Here is a 12,471-nt window from a genome sequence, read left to right on the forward strand (position 1 = left end):
TAAATGTGTATATGATGAAACAGTTGTATTGACTTGCACTTGATCTTAAAGTTTCTATTTGGGATTTCGAAAGTTAAATTCCATTTCTTAGATTATGTTATTTCTCAAGTCGACAAGCCATCCTAATGCATACATTCTTGATTACCAAATGGTTGTAGAAGGCTAATATGCCATCAATTTTTCAAAAATACAATTTTATCTTTTTAGAGGCATGTTTGGCATTATTTTGATTGTTCATACTCTTTCTTAATATCATAGTTGTGAGTTGTTGAGCCTAAAAACTTAATTTCTTTGTTGTGTGATTATCCAGACATGTGTTATCCCTTCAGAACTTGCACTAATTCTGACCTGCATCACTTGTAATTTATGCATACATTGAGGCAATTTTATTTGGTCGTTTGAGCCTTTCTAACTACCCTATGAAAATGTTATCCTTTGCTAGCCCTTTTGAGCCTTGACCTTTTAAGTTTGGGGTTGCTCATGGGATAGCAACCTTTTAAGTTTGGGGTGGTGATTCTCACAAAAAAAAAAAATTAGTTTTTGTATTGTGGTAAATAATATCTTCTTAGTTCTTTTGTCAATGTTTAAGAATCTCCAGAATGAGAAGGTGAAGAAAAATAAATAAAAAATGGTAGAATAATTTGGAAATGTATTCCTAACTCCAAGCAGTAAAGCCTACTATCCCAAAATATCCTACCCTAAGCCCCATTACAACCCAAAAGTCCTCCAAAAATGTATGTGTTTACTGCATTGTGATTGCTAACTAGAATTTTTTCAAGCCTATGGTAGCGTGATGCATGTTCTATGATTTGAGTGATAAATTTATAACCCTTTCTAAACGCTTGAGAGAAATTTTGGTGAGATTTTGTGAAGAGAGAGTTGAATTTGATAAATGTTGGCTAAGGTGTACAAATCTTGTTGTTTTTGTAAACAACCATAAAGCATGATGAATGTTCTGCAGTAGCAGGAACTTTGAGAATTGAGTTTGATTTGATTTAAGAAATTGAATTAAAGTTTGATTTTAACTGTACCAAATCTTAAATTAATTGTTGCTTGGGGACAAGCAATAAAGTAAGTTTGGGGTTGTGATGAGTTTTCATCATATGCATATTTTCCCACTGTTTTAGTCTTATTTATCTTCAATCATTAGTTAAATTAAGAAGTTATTTGATATATTTTGTTCTTTGAGTTAATAAAATGTTTTGTGCTTTTATTTCATTGATTAAGTAGGAATTTTTTTCGTAATTTTACATTGCGTTTTGTTTTAGTGCAGTGCTGAATTTTGGTGAGAAATCAACAAGACCTATGTAGAGTATTTCAGTCATATCTGGAGTTTTAGATGTCCAATTTGAGCCAAACATAGTGCAAATGAAAACTAAGATCCATAGCTACAACTTTCAGGAAGACACCAGAACCAAATTCAGACTCGAAAGAGGAGTAAAATGCAGTATACATCAGATAGCTGATGTTGTGCGCCTGATTTCAATTAATTCATAAACATTTTGTTCAATTTCAGTAATTAAGTATAATTCGATAGTAAAACGCAATCCTTGAGTTCGACACTCGGTACTACCTTTTTAATAATTACTTGCAACGATTCAGTACACTTGCTGAAACGCTATCACTAGGCCTAATGAATCCTTTTTCCAATAAATCTTCCAACTGTTTCTTGAGCTCATCCAACTCTAGTGTTGATATCCTATAGGGTGCTATTGACATTGGGCCACACCCTGGCACTAAATCAATGGAAAATTCTAATTCTCTATTTGGTGGTAAGCTAGAGACATCTTTAGGGAACACATCAGAAAATTCACCAACTACAAGGATCAAGGTTCAATTATACTCAACCTCTACCTTAGAAGAAAGTAAGAGCATGTATCCTTGAGCTCCCTCAACTAAATACTTATGACAAGCTAGAGCAGACTCGAAACATTTGGACGAATGAGGTGAATCAATACTCATAGGTTGAGGTGCAACAAGGATAGATTTATCAGAACAGTTTATAATTGCATGATTCAACGACAACCAATCCATTCCGAGGATAACATCTAATCCAGACATAGGCAAAAAAACCAAATCAACATCATAATGCACATTTTGATAAACAAGAGTAGAATTCAAGCATGCAGTGGAGGTAGTAAGATTTTTTTCAGCAGGGGTAGTAACACATAAATCAAAAGGTAGACAAAAAATAGTCAATTCCAAGGCTTTCGCACAAGACAAAGATATAAAGGAATGTGTCGCTCCTGAATCAAACAATATGATAATCTTTTTATTCTTAATAAAACCCATACCTTTGATCAGACCATCTGACTCCTTCACCTCTTCTCCTTGGAGTGTAAAGACTCTCCCTTGGTTTCGTGGTCTAGATTGAGACTGCCCCTCACTCTAGCAACATCTAGCATAATGTCCACATTTAAGGCATGTAATCTTTGCGGCAGGACATGACTGGTCTCCATGATTAAATCCACACTTATCACATCCCTTATTGTTACTAATCGAATTTTGTCCTTGCTTGTCCTTTGAAATTGTGGGCACAGGGCGTAGATTGCATCTTTCACTCAGCCACCCTAGACTTGTTTACCAAGGTTGGGGTAGTCACAAATCTCTAGAATTCCGATAAAGCTTTGCAGCTCAGGCTTTAGTCGTTGCTCAAATTTGATTGCCTTCTATTCGTCTTGTGGGTTGTCCCTAAGATAGCGAGAGTACCTTGATAGAGCTTCAAACATGGCTACATACTCTACAACTGACATACCTCCTTGACGAAGATGAAGAAACTCTGTTTCCTTTTGAATGCGAACACTGTGGGGAAAATACTTTTCTAGAAATATCTCTTTAAACCCATCCCAAGTAATGGGAACTTCTTGTGTCAGTAGACCTCCTCTAGCACAATTCAACTGATGCTCAACATCAGACTCTAACATATAAACGGAAAGGTCCACTTTTTGACCATCATTGCACCGCATTACTCGAAAGATTTTCTCTAACTTCAGCAACCATTCTTCTGCCTCAACTGGATTAGAACTTCCTCGAAATGGTGGTGGATTGTTCTTTCGGAATTCAAAAATTCCTACATATTGAGGGTCTACGGTTGTCGCCGATGTGATATTGGATCCTCTCAACTGACGAAGAGTCTCTGTTTGTTCTCGCATGGCTGCAGCCATCAAGCTGAGAGCCTCGACTAATGCGTCATTCATTCCACGCCTATTACCTGCCATAAATCTGCGCACTAAGAATAAATCAATGAGTTGGCCACACCCATCCAGCCTAATGGCATTCAAAATTTATGACCCTAGCAAACAATCCTAAGGGTCTCAGTATCTGAAAACAACACTTTAATGAGATACTAAATCCCAGTGAATAATACACACAATTTTAAAACAAGTATTGTTCTCAGCCGAAGCAGTAACTGGAAAAACCAATCATGGCACCCGCCTTATTCCAAAAAAGTCTTTAAAATTATTCATGATATAACTAAGATATTTCTATAATAACCAATTAATTACAATAATTAATAAAACTCATCAATCAAATTAACAATAATCCACATCTATCATAATCAAATAAATCCAATACACACATTAATTAAGTAGATAATAAATTAATTAATTCAATGACGTCTCATCGTTATATGGAGATATACTACTTCCGCAAAATGATTATTATATCATCATGCGGAGCACCAACTCATCAGTGTGGGGTACAAGACCCATCTATGTGGAGTTTAAACCTCATCTCATTGTAAAGTTTAATACTCATCTATATGTGGGGTACAAAACCCAACCATGTGGAGTTTAAACCTCATCTCTTTGTGAAGTTTAATACTCAATCTATATGTGGGGTAAAAGACCCATCCATGTGGAGTTTAAACCTCATCTCATTGAGAAGTTTAATACTCATCTATATATGGGGTACAAAACCCAACCGTGTCGAGTTTAAACTTCATATCTTTGTGAAGTTTAATAATCAATCTATATGTGGGGTACAAGACCCATCCATGTGGCGTTTAAACCTCGTCTCTTTGTGAAGTTTAATTCTCAATCTATATGTGGGGTACAAGACCCAACCTGTGGAGTTTAAACCCCATTTCTTTGTGAAGTTTAATACTCGATCTATATGTGGGGTACAAGACCCATCCATGTGGAGTTTGAACCTCATCTCTTTGTGAAGTTTAATACTCAACCTATATGTGGGGTACAAGACTCATCCATGTGGAGTTTCAACCTCATCTCTTTGTGAAGTTTAATACTCAATCTATATGTGGGGTACAAGACTCATCCATGTGGAGTTTAAACCTCATCTCTTTGTGAAGTTTAAAACTCATCAATATGTGGGGTACAAGACCCATCTCTAGGACACACAATCAAACTCATTCATATATTTAACAATCATATTTGTAAAATCATATTTACAATACATTATTTCATTTGAATAGATAATAACAACGACCACTCAAGAAAATATGATAAAACAATCTTTTAAAGAATATATATGTCTAAAACACATACAAATCAAATAATTCATATTTTTAACAACTATATTCGTAAAATCGTATTTATAATATAATATTTCAGTTGAATATATAATAACAACAATCATTCAACAAAATATAATAAAACAATCTTTTTGAATAATATATATTCAAAAAATCATAAAAATGGTAATTCAACAAACAATAGTAAATAAATCAATTCATAATAATTATTATTGTTCATAAAATCCCAATTTTAATAGAGTTATGTTTTTGAAAAAATATATTTTATAAGAAAATACCATTCAAAAATATCTAACTCTTTTTCCATCCCAAATTCTCAAAAATAGATGTACCATAAAAGTTTAAAGGGTGTGATTACTCACCTTGTTTGATAAAAACGTTCTTGATATGTTGTTTGCTAATAACCGTTACCACAACTACAAAGTACTCTAGCTACCGGTGGGTTGTTCGACGTAAAGCAAGAAATTTGTTTGTTTCTTAATGTGGTGTGACGTGGAAATGTTAACATAATATTTTTTTTTCCAACGTAGTCATATAAACTGATTCCCTATTTTTTTCTATTCGAGTAATTGGTTTTAAAAGAACACATATGTCTTCATTTTATTAGTTATGGCTACCTATATACATGCTACCAATCACCATATAAATTGCATGGTTTGTTTAATTCTGAAACAGTAACAAACAGATGCTAAGCTTGTTAATCGAATAATTGGTTCAAACATGCTCAAATCCTATTTTGAGGTCATAGGAGGATAATTGATTTTATTAAGTATCTTGCGCATTTAGATGTTAATAATAATAATAATAATAATAATAATAATAATAATAATAATAATAATAATAATAATCTATAATTTAGATTGTTTTTAAATTTTAAAATTAGAAATTTTAATTGTTTCTAATCATTGATTATAGGATGTTACAAAAAGTGTTTTTCTAAATGGTTATATAAGTGAAGAAGTCTATGTTAAACAACCCCCAGGTTCTGAATTTCCAAATCATGTTTTTAAACTTTGGAAATCTTTGTATGATCTAAAACAAGCATCTAGAGCATGGTATGGTAGACTTAATAACTTTTTGCTTACAAAAAATTGAAAGAGGACAAGTAGATAATACACTTTTTAGAAAATCATCAGGAGATGACATTCTTATTATTCAAATTTATGTTGATGACATTATTTTTTATCTACTAATGGCAATCTTTGCCGAGAATTTTCTAAATTGATGCAGCTTGAATTAGCAAAGTCAATAAGGTATATACATTCATCAAACTAAATATACATAAGAGCTTATCAGGAAATTTAAAATGAGTGATTGCAAACATATGGCTACACCAACGCACTCTACCTGTTCACTTGAAAATATGAATTAGGCCAAAAAGTTGACCAAAAAACTATAGAAGAATGATAGGATCCCTACTTACTGCGTCCAAACCTAACATCATTTTTAGTGTATGTGAAAGTGCAAGATTTCAAGATGGCCATACAGAATCACATTTAACTACTGTTAAGAGAATCCTTAGATGCCAAAAAGGCACTACCGACATTACCTTGTTCTACACTACGTATCATGATTCTGATTATGCTGGAGATAAACTTGAGAGAAAAGGCACAAGTGGAAACTGCACATTTCTAGGTAAAAACTTAATCTCTTGGTTAAGTAGAGGCTAAGTAAAATACTTAGACATAGAGGGAACCTTCAGTAAGGTGAGTCAAAGTATTTAAAAGAAAAGTTGTTATCAAAAATACAATTTTGTCATCATCAAAAAGGGGGAGATTGTTGGAACCAAGTTGGTTTTATACTTAGAGTTTTGAAGTTAACAAAAGTATTTTATGAGAACAATATAGGCATAATTGCTCTAGTGGTCCCTTAACTTAATTTCAAATAACACTTAAGTCCTTTATCTTCTTTTTTTTTTCCGATTTGGTCCTTTGTTTAATTTTAACTAAACAATTTGATTTTTTTATGTTTTAAAATGTTAACAATGTTATCCTTTTTTAACAAAAGTTCATCAAAAATTTCAAACAAAACTCAAAATGAATTATCATCTTCAATATAATGCAAATTTCATCAAATTTATAACTAAATCTTCAAATAAACTCATATATTCATTCTTTATATTTTTGAGTTTTTGTGATAAAATTCAATAAAGGACTAAATCGAGAAGAAAAAAAAGATAAAGGACCGAAGTGTATCTGAAATTAAGTTAAGGAACCGCATGAGCAATTGTGACAACAATATATTTGACTTCACATAGTATGAAAGAAAATTCATGTTTTGGAGGACAATCTAAAACAAGATTTGATTCAGATTTATAATTGAAAAACATCTTTGATTAAGATTTATCTATAAGAAAATATGAATTATTTACATGAAGATTTGATCATTATTTATCACAAGAAGATATGACTTATTTACAAGAATATTTGATCAATATTTATCACATGAAGATATGAATTATTTACAAGATGATTTGATAAAGATTTATGTACAAGAAGATATGATCAATAATTGTGTACAAGAAAAAAAACTCACAAGAAGATACATTTATTATTTGCAAATATATGATTCAAATTTTGACAAAAGACAAAATACTGAATTGGACATAGTCATATTCCTACTTGTGAAAGTTCCAGAACAGGTCCAACATTATGTTCCTGGCTAGATCAAAGCATGCAATAGGAAAAAAGTTTCATCTGAATAATTAGCGAAGCAATCATAACAAAATATAAATAGTATCAATATGAAGAATTTACAAACTTAATCATAACAAAATACGAACAATATCAATTTAAAGAATTTACAAACTCAATCTAAACAAAATCAATATAAAAGAAATGGTCAGATTAGTTTCAGAAAAAAAAAAAAAGAAAAGAATATGTTAAAGAACATATTATCAAAAACTATCTTGTTTAGAATTATTTTTGAATAAGATCATTGTTGACCAAGCTAGGAATGGAGATACAATTTAAAATTAGACAAGGACTAAATTGAAGCCCTAACTTTATCTATAAATAAATACTCAAGGTTGAAGAAGAAGATCATCGAAAAATGAAGAAAAAAAAATAAGTAGAAGAACTCAAGCTCAAAATTCCAAATTCATCTTATAGTTCAAAGAGAGAAACTGTAACACCCCGATTTTCAAAGCGAGAGTGTATTTTTTTTTTAAAAGAAATTAAAATAAATTAGAGAATTAAATAAGGTAATACCTTTGGATAAATAATTGAGTCATTATACTTTACAAGCAGCGGAAAAGTTTCTCAAAATATGAATCCAAAATATTTACACATCAAAAAGTGGTACATGTAACCCATCGAAAATAACATGTCAAGCTGACAATATTAGTATAGGTACAGTCTTCCATTTTAAAATAAATACAATTCAAAAGAAAGACGTTTGTTCCCTCTATGTCAACCTAATCTGATCATTCTCCAAAACAAACTAAACGCCCTGAGTGATCTCCACGCGCCCTGTAAGATCCTCCTAACATAGCTCCAGTCAGGCATTCCCCTCTACATTCCCATCCACAGGGTACGAACCGGTAGGATTGTCCTGGCTCTCATATGAGGGCAAAGCCCAGATTTCCACAATAGTTGTAAAGGGTCACCAACCGAAATTAACAGTTAACACATAACATTTAAGTTTTTAAATGCACAAATAACCTTTCCAATTAGCATGCACCTTAAAAGGGTTTTCCATATGCTAAAAGTTCATATAACACTTGCCAAATAAAAATGAAATCAAAATAAAGTTCTCAATCCATCAAGTAATACATAACTGACCAAAACATTGATAAATCAATTGAGCAATCGATTATCTAACTCAAAATAAGAATTTCTACTAAGCCAATCGATTTCCAAATCGATTTCCTTAAGGTTTTTAGTGAAATTTGAACTCTGGGCTTAATTCAATCGATTGGGAAATCGATTGAATGAATAACTGAGCCCATGTATTAATGCCAATCGATTTCCAAATCGATTTTGTCAGTTTTGCTGAGTTCCTATATGGCCAAATTGATTTCCAAATCGATTTCTTAAATGGTTTTGAAAAATATATTATAAAATTGATTGGCAAATCGATTATGTCAAATTAGCGAAGTCCCTGTAACTCATCCAATCGATTGGGAAATCGATTTCCCTGCATATTCTTCCAAAAATACATAAACTAACTCAATCACATTCATACACAATTCTACATCTTAACACTTAGCAATTCCCACACGATCACCACGAAAAATTGGGTTTCGAAATAGTTTTGCAATCCATCACACTTACACACAATAATCAATACATAACACTTAGCAATTTCAACACATTTACCACGACACTTGAGTTTCGAAATAGTTTTACAATCCATCACACTTACACACATTAATCAATACATAACACTTAGCAATTTCAACACAATTACCACTACAACTCAAATTCAAAACACTCAATCATAACCTTGAATCAAACACGACTCGTGTGCCAAGCACCCTAATGCAATGCGTATATGCCAAAATGCATGGACTCGGAATTCCAAACCAAAACCCTCCTCGAAGGGCCGTAAATCATAATTGTACCGCCCATCGCAGGCCAAAGTACCAATTACCGAGGTGCCACCTATCACGGGTCAGCACGATTTACTAAAAAGCGTAAATCATAAACGTACCACCTATCACGGGTCAGTACAGTTTACCGAGGTGTCACCTATCACGGGTCAACACGATTTACTAAAAGAAAAAGCGAGAATCGTAAACGTACCGCCTATCACAGACCAGTACTGTTTACCGAGGTGCCACCTATCACGGGTCAAGCCTATCGCAGGCCGAAGTACCAATTACCGAGGTGCCACCTATCACGGGTCTGCACGATTTACTAAAGAGCGTAAACCATAAATGTACTGCCTATCACGGGTCTGCACGATTTACTAAAAAGAACGTAAATTATAAATGTACCGCCTATCACAGGCCAAAGTACTATTTACCAAGATGCCACCTATCACGGGTCTGCACAATTTACAAAAAACCGTAAATCGTAAATGTACCGCCTATCACAGGCCAAAGTACTATTTACCAAGATGCCACCTATCACGGGTCTGCACAATTTACAAAAAACCGTAAATCGTAAATGTACCGCCTATCACAGGCCAAAGTACTATTTATCAAGGTGCCACCTATCACGGGTCTGCACGATTTACAAAAATAATGAAAATGCATGAGCATTTACTGACTCCATCCACAACAATCATTAAGCAAATGCAGATATTAAAAGATTCCCCATTTTTAATACTCATTTAACTTAAACGATTTTCAAAACAAACATTAAGTAAACAAGACATTAAGAGATTCCCCATTCTTAATACTCATTTAACTTAAACGATTTTCAAAACAAACATTAAGTAAACAAGACATTAAGAGATTCCCCATTCTTAATACTCATTTAACTTAAACGATTTTCAAAACAAACATTAAGTAAACAAGACATTAAGAGATTCCCCATTCTTAATACTCATTTAACTTAAACGATTTTCAAAACAAACATTAAGTAAACAAGACATTAAGAGATTCCCTATTCTTAATACTTGTTTAACTTAAACGATTTTCACGACAACATTAAGTAAACATAGACATTAAGAGATGTCCCATTCTTAATATTCGTTTAACTCTAATGGTTTTCAAATTCCACACAAAACAAACTCAAACATATTATCAAATTCAATCCACGATCCACACCAAAACACATCAATTCATTTCTCCACAAAATCCAACCATACACATATCAAATTTCATCAGTATTAATTAAGAACACGTCAAATACGACGAACACAAATCAACACAGTCCACCACTCAAACACAACAAGTTTCATTTACTCAAAATCATACATAAATGAGTTTAAATTCATTTTCCACGAAACATTCATCAATATAACCAAAACCTAACTCTAAGATTTTACCCATAAAGCCTTAGATTCATTTTCCCCCAAATCAACACTTCAATCCTAACAAATTCCTTTCCACACAACCACAGATAAGTCCCTAAATGCAAACTAGAAGTTTGGAAGGATGCCCTTACCTTCACGTTAGCTTTAACGTTCAATTACGGTACCGCGAGTAAATCCGGTAAAATCTCCGCTCGCAACGTCGCTTCCAAAGTTGGTTCCCTAGCACCGTAGCATGATAGTGAGCAACTTTCCCTTCTATCTCTTTACGAAACGAAGCTTAGATCTAGATGAAACAGGGAGGTTTGTGTTTGACGGTTTCAAAATCCCTAACACCGTTTTTCTTCGTTTTCGAAACAACGAGGAAGTACGAAGCTGAGAAATTCTTGCTTTCTTACCCATTAATCCTGGGGTTTCTATCTTTGAAGCCAAATAAAGGAAAAGAAAGCAAAATCAACGAAGAAGAAGAGAGGGAGAAAGAGGTGTTCGCGTGACAGAGGAAGAAGAAGGAGTTTTTACTTTTTCTTTACTTTTTCTTTCTTTTCTTTTCTTTTCCTCTCTTTCTTTTCTCTCCAAACAAATTTAATTTATTCATCGACGAGTAATTCTAATCGGCATCAAAATATCTTTTTGGTCATATAAACTCCAAAATATTAATAACTTTGGCTAAAAAGCCTCCGAGTTCAATACCAAAATACACTAAATACATAAAGTATACTTTAAAATTATGGGTCTTACAGAAACACTTGTTTGAATGAGAAGTGTTTTCTAAGGGTTTATCTCAGAGTGTGATAGTAATTGTTATAAGTCACTACTCAAGTTACAAACCTTTGTATTCAAACCCGATAGTGGTATTAGTGTGCCTTCAACAATCTAGAGTTGTCAGATTGTGTGGAGAAGACTTGGGTGGTATATTCAAGGTGTATGTGTTCCTTAAAAGTCTAGGGTTGTCAAACTATTTAAGAAGACAAGCTTAGAGGGTCAAGTGCTTTGTAATTCAAGTTGTTGAATTAGTGGATTAACTTTTGAGTGAAGGGGCTTGATGTAGCCAAGTTTGTGGTGAACCAGGATAAAATACTTGTGTCACATTATTCTTGCACTCCTTAGTTTTGTTATTGCTTCTACTCCAAGTAAATTATCAAGTCTGGACCAGTTTAATTAAAATGAAAATGTTATCAACTTAGTCAAACACAATTCAACTCCCCTTCTCATGTTTGCACCTTTAGACTCGTTCATGTGGAGTTTAAAACTCATCTCATGTGGGGTATAAGGCTCGTCAATATGAATCATGTAGCTCATATGGGTAAATAACTGTGGGGTATGAGACCCATCCATAAGGAGCATAAGCTAACACATACAATGAAAATAATTCATTTTTTACGATCATCTTCGTAAAATCATATTTAAAATATAATATTTTATTTAAATATACAATTACAACCATCATTCAAGAACACATAATAAAACATTTTTTTAAAGAATATGTATTCCAACAATCATAATCTAAGGTTGTATTTCATAAAATTCCAATGTTAATAGAGTTAGGTTTTTGACAAAATATATTTTTTATAAAAAATACCATTCAATATATCTAACTCTTTTCTCATCCCAAATTCCTAAAATAAATGTACCATGAAAGGGTTAAAGGGTGTAATTACTCACCTGTTAAGTCAAAGTTGAAAATTTCCTTGGTTAATTTATTCATCACCGCCCAAAGGTATATGCTACTTGTTTTCTAATTTTTCATGAGTTTATGTATAAATTTGGTGCCTTAGTAATACTATCTCCTATGAATTTTGATCTTTATAGAGATATAATTTTAGTTCGGTTTTGTTTGATTCATTATTACTAGATAATTAGTAATTAGATAACAAAAGGTTGTTATAATAGTTTTGTTTGTGACTGTCTATTGCACATAAGTCTTTAACAAACAAAACTATTTATTACTGATGATGATGATGATGATGATGATGATGATGATGATGATGATGATTGTAAGACCCGTAATTTTAAAGTACCCTTTTATGTATTTTTGGTATATTTTGGATTTTGGC

General features: G+C 32.7%; 1 protein-coding gene across 1 annotated transcript; it reads right to left on the reverse strand.

Moving 5' to 3' along the window:
- Positions 1–1,833: 1,833 nt before the first annotated feature.
- Positions 1,834–2,292, reverse strand: LOC101498172 (uncharacterized). The gene has a single exon (XM_004516846.1). The coding sequence runs from the start codon at positions 2,290–2,292 to the stop codon at positions 1,834–1,836; it is 459 nt and encodes a 152-aa protein (XP_004516903.1).
- Between the last annotated feature and the right edge of the window lie 10,179 nt (positions 2,293–12,471).

This window comes from Cicer arietinum, chromosome 2 (genome assembly GCF_000331145.2).
Source record: "Cicer arietinum cultivar CDC Frontier isolate Library 1 chromosome 2, Cicar.CDCFrontier_v2.0, whole genome shotgun sequence".
Lineage (NCBI taxonomy): Eukaryota > Viridiplantae > Streptophyta > Magnoliopsida > Fabales > Fabaceae > Cicer > Cicer arietinum.